A 21,276-nucleotide genomic window follows, 5' to 3' on the forward strand; every position below is an offset into this window, starting at 1 on the left:
TCGAGACAGAGCAGCAGTCAATGTAGAGAAAGAACTCCCACCAAGAGGGAGGTAAGCACCATAGATCTGGAATCCTCAGACCATAGGGAGCAAAATGCAGCCGTAAGGCAGTGAGGAAGAAACAACTCTCACCAGGCCAGGAACAAAGAGGAAGCTGGCCACTAACACCAAACCGAGGAAAAACCAGCTAAGGGAGAGTCAAAATCCAGACCTAGAACAGAGCCACTTCCCTGCAGAAAAGTAGAGAAAAGCGCAGAGCTAAGAGGCAATAATCCAGATGCACAGCAATAGATCTGCTCAGCAGGAAAGAACTGTGCCCCTTACAGAAAAAGGAAGGAGTGCCAAATGTGCCAGGAGAGAGGCGCCTGAAACTAGAAAAGGCAAAATCCGCCTGTGCCAGGGGATTTTGGGAAATTGGTAAATCTCAGGTTTAACCTCCTGGATTGATTTTCAAGATACTCTAGACAACATAGAGTGAAACTTCTTTCCCTGATTGTTATCTGACTTATTTTTTCCAAGTCGTTTAATTTTTCCTCCTGTTGTTTCACTTCAGTAAGCTGCTGTGTGGTAGTCTGCGCTTGGGTAAGGACTGCCTTTGTCAATACCTTAATTTCTTCATTATTTTTTTTATTAAAGATTGGAGAGAGGAATATAATGTGAATGTCAGGTCCCAGAGTGACTCCATCGTCACTACGGCCGATTTAATTATTGCCCCTGCTGTTGAGTCAGGAGAATTAAGTATCTGATTAAGATCAGTAACAGTCTGTAAAGGCAAGACAGATGGTGAAATCTGCTGCCCTACCAGACCACTCTCTGCTTCCACACTCAGCATAACTTGGGTCCCTTCCTGAGAATTTTGTCCTCCTTCTTCTTGGGATGAAACGCCAGGCCTATCTTCTATACCTCCTCCTCCTCCTGGTTGTAGGGGGGCCGCACATTGGACGGGGCTAAGGGAAACCCCGTCTTCACTGCCGGCTGACACGGATGCGTCAGCACAATTAGCTGGAGAGGAATAGCACCTAGGTCCCATTGTTACTCCGAAGCGATCCAAAGTTGATTGCTGAGAAGGGTAAGTCCCGACAGGGGTTAAGGGACCTTCCTATGTCTTTCCTTTCCGTTTCCCCATCTTACAAGGAGTTTTTGGAGTGGAAGAGTAGCCTAGTGGTTAGTGCAGTGGACTTTGATCCTGGGGAACTGAGTTTGATTCCCACTTCAGCTCCTTGTGACTCTGGGCAAGTCACTTAACCCTCCATTGCCCCTGGTACAAAATAAGTACCTGAATATATGTAAACCGCTTTGAATGTAGTTGTAAAAACCTCAGAAAGGTGGTATATCAAGCCCCATTTCCCTTTCTCTGCTCTCTCACGGATTGCTTCTGGGAGCGTCTGATGCAGCGACCTAACACACTGCCATCTTGAATCCTCTTTCGGTCCAGTTCTAATATCTAGGTATTTGTCGGCGCTGAATATTTGGGTATAACAGAATATTTGGGTATAACAGGTGGTGCTAGGAGCTACCCAGATAATGGCAATATCAACACCAGTACCCGGAATACACCCAGATAATTTAGAACAGTTGTTGCGGTCCTAAGTTATCTAGGTAATTGTTTGGATGCCATTTCTGAATATCACCAGCCTCTGGGTAACTCTAAGGTTTTGCCCTCAGACCCCTCCGATATTCTCTAGATAGGGGGTAATTGAATAAGCTGGGCACCCACATTTACACACCTCTTGTGCGGGTAAATGTATAAAATTCTAGCATTTATGTACGGAAGTTTACATCTACCTGCGAGAGTGCCAGCAAGGGGCCTACGGGCTATTCCGCATTGGTGCACCTAAGTTCCAAAGTGCATAAATTCAAGGAGACAGACACATAGGCGAAGTGTGGGCGGGACGAAGGAAGGGCTCCCACTAACACATGTAACTTACAGAATACTGTAAGTTTCATTACATTTCATTACCATTTTCATTACATTTCAAGATTACATAATCAAGATCGGGTATATGTATGAAGTATCTCATCATAAACTCATTACATATGGTACCGTACAGGTCTTTATCTGCTGTTATCTACTATGTTCCTATATAAGCTACCTGTGTCCCCACTGCATTTAGTTATGGCTGGTGGAACTGCAGGCGCCCAAAAGTTAGGCTCACCGATACCAGTTAAACAAGTAATCTATAACAGAACCTGAGTGCCCAGGTGTCATTATACAATAGACTCCTTTTTCAGCACAGCCTCCTAAATGGAGGTGCCCACTTACATGGTAATTGTTCCCGTAGTGCCAAGGTGGTCAGTAGAGATTTTCATTGGCGTTATCCGGACAATGCTGCTAAAAATCTGGGTGTGGCTCTGGTGAGCAGCATTAATCAAGGGAGGATCTGCACCTACCTGAATAAGTGTGCCTGAATATCAGGTACTTTATTTTAAGGCTTTGAATACAGGTGCAGTGTTCTTCACGTCAAACAGCTTTTGCATTTTGCTTTTTGCTGGGAAAGACATATGAATTGAACCAGGGGCATAACCAGAAGTCCATTTTTGAAGGTTGCCAACAGTGGACTTGGGGGGGGGGGGGGTCCCAATATTATCTCCTCCCCCCCCCTCCACGGATGTGGCCACCTGCCACAATAAAATATTACCTTTTCTGGCAGGGATGCCAAGCCCCGCCAGCCGAAGACATCTTCTGCCTGAATTGCGTGCAAGAGAGCCGGCATTAGTGGTAAAAGAACGCCTACTGAAAAGTGTGCTGCAGGCATGACTCAGGCAGGAGATGTCTTCAGCTGGTGGGACTTGGCACCCCTGACAGCCATGAAAGCAGGGGGAACCCAAGCTGAAGGTGAGGGGGTCCAGGCCCCCGAGGCCCCCTGTGGCTATGCTACTGAGTTGAACCATGTCTCATAATTTCAGTACATGTTCAGAAAGGCAGGAGGGTGAGAAGAGGAGTATACTTGGCAGGTTTACCCTATGGCATGCCTCTCCAGAAGTCGCTGCACTGGCATGGACAGCTTTCCCAGGAAGCGTTTGATGATAGGCCGGCTCTTTGCAAACTTGTCCTTCACTTCTATTTCCAGCACATCCGTAGGAAGGGAAACAAAGCTAAACAGCTGTAATATTAAAAAGATAATAAAACTGAATGAGAAGCTAATAATTCCAGTGCTACCATACCATTGCACCCTTTCCTGCAGCCGTATAGTCTACAGACAAAGATAATGGAAATATATTTAGATGTTTCCTCATGAACCAACTCCATAGCATGGGTTACATGAGAAAGTACTTCTCAGCCTGTTCAATTTTAAGAATTTGTAAAAAAAAAAAAAAAACCTATTTTTTGTACCATTGTATTGGTATTGGATTAGTCGTCCCCCTCCCCCCCCCCTACATTTTTTTCTGTAATCTTAATGTTAACACATGACCTGCAATTAAAAGTTGTGAGAACAACCTTTTTTGATGCAGCATTAACTTTGGGCTTGCCGTGCATTAAAATTCTGCATTATTTATTTATTTATTGTGAACATTTATATCCCACATAATCCCACCAAGGCAGGCTCTATGTGGCTTACAACGTTGAAGGAAGAGTACAATACAATAAGTCATATGCAAGATGGAATAGAGAGTAGAGGAGGGGAAGAGAGGGGGTCAACAGGTGAGAGGAATGAGGGAATGCAGGGGATCAAGCAGGAGTGGAGTAAGAACAATTACACAGGTAAGTCTTTAGAGATTTCTTGAATAGGCTGTGTTCGGCTGTCTCAGAGCGTTCCAGAAACGGGGGCATGTGTAGCTGAACGACGAGGCACGTTAAGCCCAAAATGTAACATACTTTAGTAGAAGGACTCTAAGCTACTTAAATCTACATGAATTAATAACTGGTTCAAATGAATTATGCTGTTAGCTTTAAATCTGACTTCTCATTATCCCAAAATGTACCATTCCAATTGTCAATGGAATGAAAATATGAAAACAAAGTAAGCAGCTACAGTAGCATAATGCAAGAGTATAAATGGCTGATGTTAAATCACAAATCCAAACATATTACCATTATTATTGCTGCACCTGAAAGTAATTTGTCCTGATGTATAAGCAAAAAGGCATCAACTAACTCGTAAATATTATTATTGTTTTCATGTGAAACAATTTGCATGTTTTTCTATTTTGACTTATAAGATTTATTGTAAAATACATTATGCTTAATTGCAGTCAACTATTTGTATCTGTAAGCCACATTGAAAATGCGGGATATAAATGTCAAAATAAATAAATTGATACATGTGTGGCATATCACAGCCAAAGCTGACTGCTTTTAACTTCATTAAGAGCCAGATGCACAAAGGTCCCGTTAAGGATCCATCTGCATGTCCAAATCGGTAAAAATTTACCGATTTAGAAACACAGAGGGATTCACTAAGAAAATCACATGCAAATGAGCTACTCGTTGCTTTTGCGACCCAGCTCATTTGCATACGATACGGGGGAAGCAAGTCGGTGAGCTGAGCATGCGCAGAACAGTCAATTGCTATGCGTGGCTGCTCTGCGCATGGTACAGACGGCTCTCATACACGCAGACAAGCTGCGTCTATGATAGCAGTAGATTTACCCTTTTTTTGGGCAGACACAAAAGCGCTTTTTTTTGGATGGGCATACCTGTATTGCAGCTCCCTGCCTCCGGCTGCCGGGAAAAAGTGAAAAAAACCTCGCTCTGCTGCTCTCCGCTCTTCTGTGAGGAATCAGCAGAATCAGGGCTTGGTTTATAATGGGCTAGAAAACCCGGGCAGACCAATTATATCGGGTATTGGCACACTCATGGAAGAAATATCTGGGCTCATAGAGGGAATTCTATGGTTCCACCCCCAGCTGTTCCTGCTGCTTCCTTCTATTGGCCGGCTGACATCCTAGAACGCCCATCTCCCTGAAGATGGACTCTCATTGGCTGGCTGCTGTCCCAACTCCTCCTCCCTGCAGGGCTTCCCTGATGACATCACTTTAGAGCTGTGAACTGATTGGAGCCGAACTTCCTGGTGTCCCCCTCCAGTAATGAGTGGAAGGAACATCCCAGGCTGATGCTGTCTAATTGGTTTAGCCCCTCTCTGTGGAGGGGGACACCAGGAAGTTCGGCTCCAATCAGTTCACAGCTCTAAAGTGATGTCATCAGGGAAGCCCTGCAGGGAGGAGGAGTTGGGACAGCAGCCAGCCAATGAGAGTCCATCTTCAGGGAGATGGGCGTTCTAGGATGTCAGCCGGCCAATAGAAGGAAGCAGCAGGAACAGCTGGGGGTGGAACCAAGCCCCTGTCCCACAGATGCTGTTTCTTTGATGGACCCTTAACTTCCTTGCATTTTTGGTAAGTCACCATTACTTTTATACTTTATATTTCAGTACTCCCCCCCCACCCCCATTTCTTGCCAGTAAATGTAATTTGAAAAAGAAACATATGGCACGGCTTTTATACATGCAAAGAAGCTGTGTGTAAGCTGTTATACTTTTTTTTTTGTGCTCCATTTTCCCTGCCTTGTTTCTCCCCTTCTCCTACTTGCAATAATTAAAAAACGGCAGGTCCACACCTCACGTTAAAATTTCCATGGTAAAGGTAGGGACTGCTTTTGTGCATGGGGTCGGAAACGGTAGTGCATCGCATCGCATTCACATTATAATAAGGTAATCAATAGAAATAAAACATGGAAAAGAAAATAAGATGATACCTTTTTTATTGGACATAACTTAATACATTTCTTGATTAGCTTTCGAAGGTTGCCCTTCTTCATCAGATCGGAAATAAGCAAATGTTGGTAGATGACAGTATATATAAGTGAAACATCAAAGCATTCCAGTGACAGACTAACAGGATGGGGGTGGATAGGTGAGAGACAGGAAGAGGGACAGGGGGATATGCATGGAGACAGGAGGGTGACAAAGCAGTACAATTTTATGACTTATAATGTGCTAGAAAACCCAGATCTTTGTTAAGTCCTGTCTGGTGGGTGTCAAAATATTTAATCATTCTGACTGCAAAGGTCATACGTTCCTGTATTGTTTTAAAATTACCTTTCAGGATTCTTACTATGAAATCACTGGTACAGTGTTCTGGTTTTCTAAAGTACTGCCCCACAGGAGTGGAATCCTGGCTGGCACTGGCATTTTTCATGTGATGTCTATGTAAATTAAATCTTGTCTTTAGCATCTGGCTTGTTTCTCCAATATAGCATCCTTCGTCACATTTTTTACATGGAATGATGTATACCACATTGGAAGATGAGCATGTAAAGGATTCCTTTATGTTGAATATTTTTCTTTGTGAATGACTGTGGGGTCCTGTGAAATGTTTTGGCATAGCTTGCAGCTGGATATATTGCAAGGATGTGTGCCATTCTCTTCTTTTTGAGTCTGTGTTGGGAGCTTACTTCTGATTAGTTTGTGTTTTAAGTTGGATGGCTGTTGGAAAGCCAGCACTGGTGGGGATGGGAATATCTCTTTCAGTAATTCATCCTCCTGGAGTAGAGGTTGAAGATCTTTTATGATTTTTCTTAATTTTTCCAGCTCTGGGTTGTATGTCACTATAAGGGGAATTCTGTCTGTGGCTTTTTTTTCTTTGTACTGTAGCAGATTTTCCCTGGGTGTTTTGAGGGAGGAGGCAATATTCTTGGAGATTATTTTGGGGTTGTAGCCTTTCTGTTCGAAGGATGCAGTCAGGATTTCAAGGTGTCTGTCTCTGTCCCTTGGGTCAGAGCAGATACGGTGGTATCTTGTGGCTTGGCTGTAAATAATGGATCTCTTTGTATGTGACGGGTGGAAGCTGGAGTTGTGCAGGTAGCTGCATCTGTCTTTGGGTTTCTTGTATATAGATGTTTGTATATAGCTATTGCTGATTGAGACCGTGGTGTACAAAAAATTGACTTTTTCTGGGGAGTAGTCAATTTTGAATCTGATTGTAGGATGATATGTATTGAAGGAATTGTAAAATTGTTTCAGAGTTTCTTCCCCCTCAGTCCAAATCATAAAAATGTCATCGATGTACCGGTAGTATTTTAGAGGTTTGGTCTGGTATGTATTCAGAAATGTCTCTTCCAGCTCAGCCATAAAAAGGTTGGCATATTGGGGTGCTGTCCTGGTGCCCATCGCAGTGTCCATTATTTGTAGGTAGATATCATTGTTAAAGCGAATGTAGTTGTGAGTTAAAATAAATTTGATTAATTTTGTAATAGTTTCTGGTGAGTATTAATGGTCCAGTGTGGATGTTTTTAGGAGCCTCCCACATGCAGCTATGCCATCCGCATGCGGAATGTTGCTGTATAGTGATTCTACATCCATCGTGACCAGAAGGGTGCTTGGTGGTAATTGCTTGATATTTTTCAATTTATTCAGAAAGTCTGTGGTGTCTTGTATGAAGCTGTTTGTTTTGTGCACGAGAGGTTTCAGAATTCCCTCTATGAGCCCAGATATTTCTTCCATGAGTGTGCCAATACCCGATATAATTGGTCTGCCCGGGTTTTCTAGCCCATTATAAACCATAAAGTTGTATTGCTCTGTTTGTCACCCTCCTCTCACCTATCCACCCCCATCCTGTTAGACTGTCACTGAAATGCTTTGATGTTTCACTTATATATACTTTACAATATAGTACCCAACTCACATATTGTTTAACAGCTTCTTTATAACAGTCACATAGGCATTATTATATAGGATCTATCAGATGTCTCTGTTACCACCATTCAGGCTAATGTGAGCCAGGCACTTTTATGGTGGGCAGATATTCCTCATTTGACCCCATTAGATCCCAACTTTTTATTACAAATTTAGTCAAACTTTAATTTAATTTAAATTCTACTTAGCTTTAAAATTGTAGTATCACTATATTAATATTTCTTCCTTGTTTCTACTACGGAGACACTCAGTCCGACATGAACTCATGTTTCGCAATAATTGCTGCTTCAAGGTATGTCTCCTTGATATATGGCGAATAAGCATGGATATGTTTTCCAGTTTGATTCAGGAGACATACCTTGAAACAGCAATTATTGCGAAACATGAGTTCATGTCGGACTGAGTGTCTCCGTAGTAGAAACAAGGAAGAAATATTAATATATTGATACTACAATTTTAAAGCTAAGTAGAATTTAAATTAAATTAAAGTTTGACTAAATTTGTAATAAAAAGTTGGGATCTAATGGGGTCAAATGAGGAATATCTGCCCACCATAAAAGTGACTGGCTCACATTAGCCTGAATGGTGGTAACAGAGACATCTGATAGATCCTATATAATAATGCCTATGTGACTGTTATAAAGAAGCTGTTAAACAATATGTGAGTTGGGTACTATATTGTGAAGTATACAGATGACCCCCCTCTTTAAAAAATCAAAGTGATACTGTTTATTTATTTATCATTTTATTTAATTACATTCACATTTATCACATAAATGTAAGGAAATACAGAAATTAATGTAAAAAAGGAAAACATTTTCTCTCAACAATATATATTTACATAATTGTCCACAATTGGAAGATCCAAGATCAGGAAAACAATCTTAAAGAAAATAAGAAAAACTCAAAATGGTTGATCTTACACTTCACATTTTCTGAGGGAGGAAGGTTAATCGGTTATTGCAGCCGGTACAGTGGTAACTGAAGGAAGTTGCTGCAGAGCATTCTTCATCTGTTTCCACAAACTCTTATAATTTCTTAGGTTCAAACAAATAAGTAATAAGGAAATAAAACACTTACAAGGGAATCGCTTATATAAACTGTCATCTACCAACACTTGCTTATTTCTGATCTGACGAAGAAGGGCAACCTTCGAAAGCTAATCAACAAATGTATAAAGTTATGTCCAATAAAAAAGGTATCATCTTATTTTCTTTTCCATGTTTTATTTTGTTTTATTTCTATTGATTACCTTTAAAAGTGGACTAACACGGCTACCACACCTCTCTACGTTATAATAAAAATTAGTTCATTTGCGTTCCGTTTTTGTTAGCTGCTACCGTGACAGGAAAATGGCTCGGAGAACCCTTTTGTGCATGTCCCGGTTTACTACTTGCGTGCTAAACTGGCTAGAACCAGTTTAAAAACCATTTTGCTGGCTCGTTAAGTTTAGTGCATCTGGCCCTAAGTTGGTTGGTTCTACCCAAGGACCTAAAAATCCCAGAGATGGAGATGCAAAATATATGCTGTTCCATATATTTTGCAGCTACTGAACTGATAGGATTATGTCTTTTAAATGTATAGTTTCCAAGTGTTTGGGCATGCAATCAGTAATGCTGCAAGAGCTTCAATCGTAATTGATATTGCCATTGATTTTTTTCCTTCAAATTCTTTCTACTTCAATTTGTAAATCATGGCATTTTGTTATTTTTTTTTTCCAGTTGTTTTAAATCATTTCTACTTTCAGCAGGTATTGCCACATCTATAAGGCTGGACTCAAGCCCATTTGTTTTTGGAAGCATTTAACTCTTGATTTCCATTTAATCCTAGAAGCTTTCAGTTTGTAATATCCTTTTACATTTTCCATGATCTGTGATTGCAGCAGGGGGAGCTGGAAACCTGAAGGCATGGACACATTACGAGTTTTACATGCATTTTAGCTTGTATTGTCATCAAGTTCGGAGGGAAAACAGACTGTGTGCCAGAATATCAGACCAATAACAGAGCTCTGAAGAGCTTTGAAGAATGGACCTTGAAAGTTTATTTGATGTTCGTGTTTATCTATTTCTTCTATTTGTTTTCTTTTTACTCTGAATGTATCGTCTGTGTATTTATCTGTCTATTGTATCTATAGTGTATATTGTACATATCTTTGATACATTTTGGAAATATCTTTTGATAAGTTCTTTAACTGTATTTGTTCAGTGATGCCTTTGATTAATCTACCCTATTTGTTTATAGGTCTCCATATCCCTCCTTTTACGGCTGACTGTTGTGGGTACAGGAACACCGAATAGGGAAACCAAAGTACACTCACACAGGAATGAAGAAACAAAGCGCAAGGAGCCTTCAAGATAGGGGCCATCACCTCAAATTTATTGGACAGACCAGACAGTTCGTGTTTCGGCAAAACTGTCAGTGTCATGGGTCTTGAAATAAGTGCACAAAGTTGCAATGAGACATAGCTCAATCTAACGATGCTGAAAGATGCCAAAAGTAATCACAAAAGCTGTTGGGTTCCGTGATATTCCACATAAATGTATCAATGCTCAACCGGGAGCCAGCGGACAGCGTATTTTTTGGCCACTGCCGGCACTAAAACTGGAAATTCGATGCCAGGCCCTGTGCAGGCTTTGGCATTGAACTTCCATTTTTTTTTTAAAAAGATGGCTAGTGCATGTCCGGTTAAATCAATATTCAGATTTAAGCGGCCATGGGTTAGTGCTTAAAGATAGGACAGTTATGTATGCATTCTTATTTATGCGGTAAACATGGCCGCTTAGCTCTGAATACTGGGAGCTAACTGGACTCCACCCCTGAAATGCCCCCAGAGTGCCTCCAACTTCCACTTTGGTGTTAACCAGTCATTTTCAGTGCCGCTGCCAGCTAACTACCACTGAAAATGACCGGATAGTCACATACAAACGAGTTAACCAGTCAGCGGCCGTTCCCGGATGGCTAACTTGCTTTGAATATTAGCCGGATGGTTGTTTGTTCTACCTTTCTTTGTTTTTTTCTACTACTGTTAGTTAAGAAAGTAAGAATAGCCATACTGGGTCAGACCAATGGTCCATCTAGCCCAATATCTTGCTTCCAACAGTGGCCAATCCAGAAACCCAAATAGTAGCAACACTGCATGCTACCAATCCCAGGGCAAGCAGTGGCTTCTCCATGTCTGTCTCAACAGCAGACTGTAGAACTTTCCTCCAGGAAGTTGTCCAAACCTTTTTTAAACCCAGATATGCTAACCGTTGGAACCACATCCTCCGTCAACGAGTTCTAGAGCTTAACTATTCTTTGAGTGAAAAAATATTTCCTATTTGTTTTAAAAGTATTTCCATGTAAGTGTCCCATGGTCTATTTGTTTTTAAAGTATTTCCATGTAATTTCATCGAGGTGCTCATTTTCACTTTACATTTGTCCACATTAAATTTCATCTGCCATTTGGATGCCCAGTCTGGCAATGAGTTCCACAGCTTAACTATTCTTTGAGTGAAAAAATATTTCCTTCTATTTGTTTTCAAAGTATTTCCATGTAATTTAGACGTATGGTAACCCTTTGCTGGCCTTCACTCTCGCCAAGACCTGTGAGGAGGGGGTTATCTTGATCAGGCCCAATAACCTAAGGCTGAACTAAGGAGTAATTACTGTAAAAGCAGTAATTGTGAGGAGTGTTCCGCATGGGTAGAAAGGGTGAACCCAGCCAGGGAGCAGAACAGGAACAGCCTGTTCGGTGCCAGAGGTAGCAGCTCTTAGAAGTGCACCTCTGGAGGAAGGACAGACACGGAGGTCTGGTCCTCAGTGAGCAGGACGGCTTGCCACAGAAGAAACAGGCAGCCACAACCTTGGATTGTTTTGCCAGAAAGGATGGGTATTTGAGGACTGGTGGATTTTTTAAATATGTAAATTTAATTTGTTACATTTGTATCCCACATTTTCCCACCTATTTGCAGGCTCAATGTGGCTTACATGGTACCGTAGTGGCTTTCGCCAGTTCCAGTATAAACAGATACAAGGTGTTATTGTGATAGAATAAGGTTCATGTATGGCTGATGTATTTGAGAACTTAGGGAGGAAGAAGGAGGTTGGGGTATGTCCATTACGATCTTTGGATCGTAATGGATTTATAAAGAAACTATTGATTTAGTAGATGGAACTTTACACCATAAGTCTTGGATTGGCACAAAAACTTCTTTCAGCAAAGTATTAAGTTTGTCTGTTGCAGCATTCCAGTAAAATTGAGTTTTGCATTTAACATAATGCCTGGAGTGTAGAGCTTTTTTTGGAGTGAGAGTGAAGTCAATTTGCTCTAAGATTATCAAAGAAATAAGTACAAGTGTGGCTTAAAACTCTACGGCCTACTGGGATAAAGACTTGCCCCGGCCTGCGCCCAGCTCAGTGAAATAAAAACATTTGTTTGTGGCCCTGGTTTGGGTATCTGACCCGCACAGCTAGCTGGTGCCTGGAACTTTGTAGTGAGACCAGGATTACACTTGATTTTGCAAACGCCCCCATTGGATGCAGAAAGCCAACAATTGCACTCATCAAAGAAAGCTTCGGTGTACAAGCACGGGAGAACAAATTTTGTGAGGGTATTCAGTGGGATAGTACTGGCTGGTGGGGGGATCAGAGGGGAGGCAGAGAGGAGAGGGCATCCAGGAGGGCCCCTTCTTTATTTTCTGATCTGGGCCCTAGCATGTCTAACACCAGCCCTGACTCTTGCTGTAGCTGGTGGGGATCGCCAGCTGAGGACCTCCTCCAAAGGCAGCCAGAACTCTCTTCTACAAAGTTTTGCAGTCAACAGCAGCATCCTTGAGCTACCCCACACTAAACATGTGTGGGGTGCTGGCATCAGTGGCTCATGGACATTTCTGCTGTCTGCCAAGCTTGGTAAAAGGGAGTTCTGGCTGCCTTCAGAGGAAATCTTCAGCTGCCAGACCTTGGGGATCCTCATTAGCTAAAGTATTTATATTTTGAGTTGGGAGGTGCCAGGGAAAGGGTGGAGGCTAAGAGAAAAATGTATGCCCACCCACTTTGAGCTCAGGCCCATCTAAAACTGGCTGTCTGGCTATGCCACTGCTGTACTGTAACAATATTAAAAGTCAAACTTTCAGCACTGCAGTTTGTATCTTGAACCTTGTATGACTGTGTCTGAACTGAATCAGTACAAATGTATTTAGTATCAATCATGCCCCTTGAAGAGTTAAAAATATAAGCTAGAAAAAAAGAATGCTTTGTGAGGCAGGACAGAGATTTTGTTAACAGTGTGTGGATACCTACAATAGCACCTTACTGTACCTCTCTTTTCCAGACAGGGTTGACAGTGTTACATATGATCTTAGACCTCTTCTCCTGTCCGTGGTGAGGCAGGGCTGGGAAAATACTGTGCTTTCCAGGCTGAATGGATATCTTCAAATATGGGTCTGGATTGAAGAACATTCCTTTTTTCAGTCCCAGAGCCTGGAAGTCTAGCAGAAATTAAATATAAAAGTTATTATCTGTTTTACACACTTTTGTCTGACTAAGAAATTTGTGACACTTAAATAAAGAGGTAAGACAGTGAGAGATAGCAAAACCATCTCATCAAAAAGGTTTAGACACTTTGCCACCTCTTGCCTTTTTTTTCTGTAAAAGTTACTAGTGATATACCACTGTAAATTTAATCCATAACTCCAGCAAGTTTTTCTCTTCCTTTCATTTTCTAGGTCATTCAGTCAAAAGCTGAAATTCACCACCAAGAACATTCAATTGCAGCTATCCAGTGATTTTTCCCCTATTGATATCATCTCCCCAACTCACCTAGCCAAGTCATAGCAGTAATAGACTTGAAGCAAGCACATGCATCAAGGCTCTTTTCAAACCCTTGCAACACGCAGCCTTGACTCTGGACACTAGGAGGCTTATTTTCAAAGCACTTAGCCTCCCAAAGTTCCATAGAAAGCTATGGAACTTAGCCTCCCAAAGTGCTTTGAAAATATGCCTCTAGGTGTCACTATTTCAAAGAGAATGGGGCTCCCTTTTCCTGGGGCCTGTGAATGGTGATTCTCCAGCATCCCTATCACTGGCCAGCAAAGGGAGAAGACTTGATTGGGAAATGAATCCAAGTGTTCTGCATTACAGTTTGAAACTGAGAAAGGGAATATTAATGCCCAAATGCTGGTCATGAACTGTACAGGTGAGTTCAATTATAAGGTATCATCTTATATATTTTTATTTGTTGACCTTGGCTGCCATATAAATATTGTAATAAGCAGACAAAACTGTACGCATTTCTAACTCCTTTCAGAGCGGTATTATAGTACAGGCTTCCTGGATACATTTGTTTTTGTTCTAATTTTCAACAGTTTAAGAAATATTGAAGACACACTTGTTTCTGCAGGCTTTCCCCTAGTATTTAAATGCCTGAGGTTAGTATGTTAGTTGATTTTTTTGTCTTTGCTTTTAAATATTATGTACATTTTTTTTTTTTTAATTTATACATTTTTATTAAACATCAATCATTATAACAACAGTCTGGAGCCCGTGACTCCCACAACTTTCCAACAAGTCAAAATTCAATCAAGTTCCACAAAAGTTTCCCCCCCACCCTCCAACCCCCTCCCCCTACCCCCCCACCTTGCCCTCCCCCCCTACCCTTCCCACCCTTCAAAACTGTAGCTTAACCAGCCCTGTTCTCTATGTTCCCAGTAAAGAGTATCTCCAAATGCATCCATTCTTCTGCAGTGGGACAATATCTCCCTCTACGCCTGTCCGTCATCTTTTCCATAGCCGCTATTATCCTAAACCTCTCCACCCACTCCTTTCCCGTAGGACCCTTTGTTTGTTTCCAATTTAAGGCCACAATGGTTTTCGCCGCCGCCAAACCCATTCGTTTTATTCTGCATTGCCATCTCTTCCCCCTCCTATTGCCCCAACCCAGTAAGCACCACTTAGGATCACATGGTATCGTGTTACCCAGCATTGTAGTTAGCATACCTGTTACTTCCCCCCAAAATACCTGTAGTACCGGACACTCCCACCAGATATGAAAATATGTTCCCCTCCCATTCTTACATCTCCAACATGTGTCATGGGCGTCTGGGAACATTACTTTTATTTTATCAGGCATGTAATTCCATCTGCTTAGTATCTTATACGCATTATCTTTAATAAGGACACATATAGATGCTTTTTTGGCCTCTAAGCAAATTCGCCTCCATTCTATTTCAGTCAATTCAGTTTCCAGATCCCTCTCCCATGCCTTCATGTATGGTAATTTTACAAAGTCCCCTCCCCTAATATAATCATAAAGTTTAGAGATCCCTTTCCCCTGTTGATCTATGCTACCCCACAAGTTTTCAAATTTTTCTATTATGGTTGGGTCCTCCTTCATCCCTATCTCCCTCCACATATAATCCTTCACCTGCATATATGCAAATATGTCTGACGCAGGTAAGTCATATTCCCTCCTAAGTACCTCAAAACTTTTGATCGCCCCATTTTCCAGGAGTTCCCGAAACCGAATCAGTCCCTTTTGAAACCATGTGAGAAGCACCCGATTTTCTTTCCCTCCCATAAACCCTGGCTCTTGTGTTATCCAAGCATATGTGGATCTATTCCGGGTTTTCCTCAATCTTTTCTTAAGAGCTCCCCAAAATCTCAGCAAATGGGATACAAAGGAATTCAAGGCCATCCTCCTGTACTCCACTTCCGGAATTGAACCCCACAGAAGCGCATCCAAATTTCCCCCCTGTACAAAGATCTGCTCCAAGTTAGTTATTGGAGAGAGGTCCACTTTACTCCACAGTCCTAACTGCTGCAATTGGGCTGCCCAATAGTACCAAAGGATATTTGGCATGCCCCTTCCTCCCTGTTCCACAGTCCGCCACATGAGCTTTCTAGATAACCGGGCCTGTTTCCCACCCCATACAAATCCACCGAACTCCATTTGCAATTTACAAATCTCCCCTTTAGGGACTAAAATAGGCAATGTCTGGAACAGGAATAGCAACCGGGGAAGGATGTTCATTTTTATGGCTGCTATCCTACCCCACCAGGACAACCAACCCTGCTTCCATCTACATAAGTCTTTTCTGATTTCTCTAAAGAGGGGTACATAATTCAGCATATATAAACTATTAAGGTCTCTCGAGATGTTAATACCTAGATATTTAAAGCTAGTGGCTGTCACCCTGAAGTCAAAATTACTCCCCAACTGTACCATCTCTGGGTCTGATATCGTGATGCCCATTAATTCGGACTTATCCAAATTTACCTTAAAGCCCGATAGGGTACCGAAAAATTTCAATTCCCTCACTATTATAGGTAACGTCAGGAGCGGGTAGCCCACATAAAACAATATGTCGTCGGCAAATAATGCCATTTTGTGGTCTCTCCCCCCCATTCGGATCCCTTTAGCATCTCTTAACTCTCTAATTCTTTGTGCGAGTGGCTCTATAGACATAGCAAATAACAACGGAGAGAGAGGGCAGCCCTGCTGCGTTCCTCTTTGAATGGCAAATGAATTTGACCAACCCCCATTAACTTTGATCCGGGCCACCGGTGTCGTATACAGCCCTTTCACCCACCCCACAAACAGGTTTCCTAGCCCCATTTCCAACATTACCTCCCATAAATACTCCCATTCGACTCTGTCGAAAGCTTTCTCAGCGTCGACTGTGAGCAGTGCCAGAGAATCCCCCCTTTTCTGTGCTCCCCAAATGATATTTAGAGTCCGCCTAATATTATCGCTCACTTGTCGGTGCATTTTGAAACCTGACTGATCTGTGTGTATAAGTGAAGGAAGCAGTACCTTCAATCGCAGGGATATCGGTCTATATGACCCACATACCGTAGGGTCTCGTCCCGGTTTTAGTAGTATCGATATCCCTGCCTCCCGCATACTCAATGGCGGATTGCCTTCAACAAAACATACATTCCCAACCCTTACCAAAAGCGGCCCCAGTTCTTGCTGAAAGATCTTATAGAATTTAGCAGTATAACCGTCCAGTCCAGGTGACTTCCCACTCTTCAAACCTTTTATAACTGAAAGCACCTCTTCTAGGTCAATTGGGGCTTCCAGTTCCGCCCTCTGCTCAGCTGTTATCTTTGGTAAGTCTAGTTCCTGTAAGAACTCATGGATATCATGTTTCTGTGACCCAGCTCCCTTAGCATACAGTTTAGCATAGAAGTTCACAAATTGTTCTCTAATTTCGTCATCCTGGTAGTGAAGCACATCGTTTACCCCCTTAATTTTTACGATTGTATTTTTTATCCTTCGTTCCCTAAGCCTCCTTGCTAGCATATTTCCCGCTCTATTACTAAATTCAAAAAAATTCTGTTGCATTAACCTTCTATGGAACTCCATCTTTTTCATCTGTATAGTTTGTAATTCCGTTCTCCACTTCAGGAGTTCTTCCCAATTCTGAGCTCCACCCACCCGTTGATGTCTAACTTCCTGCCTTACCAGCTCTTTCCGCACCCGTAGTTCATGGTGATCTCGTTCCTTTTTCCTAAAAGCCCCTTTTCGAATAAAGTGTCCCCGGATCACCACCTTCAGTGCATCCCACACAGTTCCCACCCCCACCTCTCCGTTGTCATTAAATTCTAGATATTCTTTAATGGCTTCTCGAATTTCCTGGCAGTCTGCCGTTTGATATAATAAAGTTTCGTTAAGACGCCACAGCTTTCCCATTCTCTTACCTCCCCTCCCCTTCAGTGTGATCCAGACAGGGGCATGATCTGAGGCATGAATGCTCTCAATCTCTGTCTGATAGATTGCGCCCCATAGCTCCCTACTACACCATATCATATCAATTCGTGCATAAGTGCTCTGAGCATGAGAGTAATGAGTATATGTTCTTTGGGCTGGGTGTTGGAGTCACCACACATCAAGTAGATCCAATTCCCTCATCAATTTACGCAACATGCGCCTATTAGTTCCCCCCACCCACTCCCCCTTTAGAGTTGTCAATCTCTTCTACCGTATAATTAAAGTCCCCCCCCCCCCCCAGGAGAATCTTACCTTCCACGAAGTTTGCTAATTCCTGCCTGAGATGATCATAAAACCTCCCCTGACCTGCATTGGGTGCATAAACATTGATAAGTGTGAGTGGGCCCTCATTTGTTCTCCCCTTAATGGCAATACATCTCCCTTCCTTTTCTTTATAGACATCCTCTTTAACAAATTGCACATGATCCTTCACATATATTGCCAACCCCTCAGTTTTGCTCCCCTTAGGATCCGCCAACGTGAAGCCTTCTCCCATACCTTTGTTGAGTATCAACTGTGTATCTTGCGACCTAATGTGAGTTTCTTGTAGGAAAACAATGTCCCAGTTCATTCTGCACAACTCTCTAAAAATAATGCTCCTCTTATTAGGACTGTTCAAACCATTTATATTCCATGACCCCACCCTTAACCCCCCTCCCCCCCCCGGTTCCCTCCCCCCGTCCTCCCAATCATGGGCCTTTCCCTCAACTGGCCATCTCCCCCGTCTGCCAGTTTTGCCCCTCAGGAAGTGAGCCCTCCCCAGAGGACCGCTTATTAACCACAAACTCAATCATCAGCATTCCCCAACATTTCTTCCCCCCCTGCAACTCTATCCCATCATACATCAACCTCTAATAACCTGCAGGTCACCCCGCGTGTCTGTCTTCAGACCAAAGTTCAAACCTAAAAGTCTGTACTTGACTTTCTTCAGGTACCATCTTCATTTTCAAGTTCCGATCGCCCCCCAGACTGTGATCGATATTCCTTCTGTCTGGTAACCTTCAGCCATCCATTCCGCTCCTTTCGTGCCGGGCTGCCCGGCTTCTGCAGCTGTGCTTCCTCCACCTATCTCGGCAAATCTGTACACCCCATGCCGCGCAGAAGTTTCCATGCCCCCAAATGAGTTTGTACTCTGCGGGTGTTGTTCCCAGCAGTAATTTGTATTCCAAAGGGGTGTAGCCACCGATACCTCAGACCAGCCTTCTGGAGATATGTCGTGACTTCTTTGAAGTCTCTCCTCCTTTGTAATGTTTTCTTTGCCAAATCCTGGAACACTTTGATTTTCCCAGCTTTCCATTCTATTTCTCCCATATTTCTCGCTTTCCGCCACACCTCTTCCTTCACAGTAAACTTGTGAAAGCAAGCTATTATGTCTCTCGGCATTCCACCTCGTTGGGGCCCCAGACTCCTGTGGGCCCTCTCGATTTCCACCAGCTCTCCCCTTTCTACTTCTTCGGAGCTGGTGTTCTGCTGTAATAAGAAGGCGCATATATCCTTAACCGTCTGGGCCGCATCCTTAAATTGATCTTCCTCCGGCACCCCCTTGAATCTCAAGTTGCACCTCCGTGAGCAATTCTCCAAGTCCTCCAGCAACAGCTCTATCTCTAACTTAGATTGCTGTTCCGATTTAATAGACTTCTGCAGATCCCGAACCTCCGCTGACACAGCTTCAGTCTTTTCCTCCGCCTCTGCCAGCCGGTTACCGATCTCTTTCATTTCCTCCCGCAACTCCGCAACTGCTGAGTGCAGGCTGCGCCTAGTTGTTACCATTTCAGTCTTTATCTCTTTAAATCACCTTACAAAATCCTGCTTGCAGATTTCTGTGTCACTTGCCCCGTTCTCCTCGAGGTCCTGGTCGGACTCGTATTCCGCGGCCGCCATTTTGGAGCCTCGTATCAGCGTTCGCGCTCCTGCACTCCCGCTTGGTTTTGGAGCTTCGGAGGCGAATTTGAATTTGGCCAGCTTCTTCTTCGCCGCCATAGCACTTGCGATTTCGTTATCTGAAAACAGATCTCTTCAATTTGAGTGGGGAATAGCTTAATTTCGCTACGGAGCTGACAGAGCTCTTTAGCTAAGCAGCCATCTCCAGGAGCTGACGTCACTTCCTCCTTTATGTACATTTTTATTGTAAGCCATTTACCCTGAATTCTATATAGCTGGCCTAGAGATCTGCACCGAAATCATTGTGAATTCTGTAACAATGTGTGCATTTGTTGTGGATTCTATATCAAATCGTTGTGAATTCTATAACAATAAGCTAATGAGTGCTGATAACAGCACTTAACAGGCAATAATGAGCACTGATTGGCACTGATTTGAATTTAGGCACACAACTCGCTAAATGTATTCTGTAACGATGTGCGCCAAACTTCTAACATATGCAGGCAAAAAGGGGCATGATTATGGGCGGGGAAAGGGAACATACTTACCTGTAGCAGGTATTCTCTGAGGACAGCAGGCTTCATATTCTCACAAGTGGGTGACACCGATCTGCGTCCCAAGGTCTGGCATTTTGCCAAAGCTAAAAAGAGAGATTTGTGGAATGTGAGCTGCGCTCCACCACTCATGCGCGAGTGTCTTCCTGTTTGTTGTGCAAACGCGGTCTCCTACGTTTAATACTAAAGCAAAAAACAAAGTAAAAATAGCCAAGGAGACAACTCCAAGGGGAGGTGGGAAGGAATGTGAGAATATGAAGACTGATGTTCTCGGAGAATACTTGCTACAGGTAAATATCTTCGATTTCTCCGAGGAAAAGCAGGTTTCTTTCTTCTCACAAGTTGGGAATCACTAGCATTCAAGCTGGCCGAACTGACTGTCACATTGGTATCCTGCACAAGGCAGTAGTGAGATGTGAATGTGTGAACTGAAGACCATGTCACGGCCTTGCAAATTTCTTCAAGTGGGCTACCGACATGGCTATGGCTCTGCCTTTGGATGAAATCCCGTTCCTATGCTGACTTCATACATTTCAAATTCTTGCTGACCTCTTTCCAGTCTGTTCTTTTACTTGCCAAAGAGGATTATTACATCCAGTTGGCAAATTCCCTTTTATCTGTCATATCCTCAATCTTTCACTTTCCACTGCGACTGTTCCTGATGCCTTCAAACATGTTGTAGTCACACCACTCCTTAAAAAACCTTCATTGGACTCTACCTGTCCTTCCAACTATCGCCCCATCTCCCTCCTCCCTTTCCTATCCAAGACTTTCTTTCTTCTCAAGCTATTCTTGATCCACTTCAATCTGGCTTTCGCCCCCTTCATGCCACTGAAACAGCACTTGCTAAAGTGTCCAATGACCTGTTCCTGGCCAGATCCAAAGGCCTCTATTCTATCCTCATCCTTCTCGATCTATCTGCTGCTTTTGACACTGTTGATCACAGCCTACTCCTTGATACGCTGTCCTCACTTGGATTTCAGGGCTCTGTTCTTTCCTGGTTTTCTTTTTATCTCTTCCATTGTACCTTTAGTGTATACTCTGGTGGATCCTTCTCCACTTCTGTCCCACTGCCAGTTGGTGTACCTCAGCGATCTGTCCTGGGACCTCTTCTTTTCTCCATCTATACTTCTTCCCTTGGTACTCTGATCACATCCCATGGTTTTCAGTACCACCTTTACGCTGATGACTCCCAGATCTACCTCTCCAAACCAGAAATCTAAGCAGGAATTCAGGCCAAAGTATCAGCCTGCCTGTCTGACATTGCTGCCTGGATGTCTCCTGGATGTCTCACTGCCATCTGAAACTAAACATGGCCAAGACTGAACTTCTTATCTTTCCCCCTAAACCAACCTCTCCTCTTCCCCCATTCTCTATTTCTGTGGATAACACACTCATCCTCCCTGTCTCATTAGCTCATAACCTTGGGGTCATCTTTGACTCCTCTCTCTCCTTCTCT

General features: G+C 42.9%; 1 protein-coding gene across 1 annotated transcript in view; it reads right to left on the reverse strand.

Annotated features, from left to right (window-relative positions):
• The window catches only part of HECW1 (HECT, C2 and WW domain containing E3 ubiquitin protein ligase 1), a gene marked incomplete at its 5' end in the record, with an annotated part of 389,530 nt that overhangs the window by 221,795 nt on the left and 146,459 nt on the right, over positions 1–21,276 (reverse strand). Inside the window, 2 exons of the mRNA XM_030203827.1 lie at positions 2,962–3,104; positions 12,930–13,099. Of these exons, the coding sequence (XP_030059687.1) occupies positions 2,962–3,104; positions 12,930–13,099 (313 nt within the window). The remainder of the gene's footprint in view (positions 1–2,961; positions 3,105–12,929; positions 13,100–21,276) is intronic.

The sequence above is a fragment of the Microcaecilia unicolor genome, chromosome 1 (assembly GCF_901765095.1).
Source record: "Microcaecilia unicolor chromosome 1, aMicUni1.1, whole genome shotgun sequence".
NCBI lineage: Eukaryota > Metazoa > Chordata > Amphibia > Gymnophiona > Siphonopidae > Microcaecilia > Microcaecilia unicolor.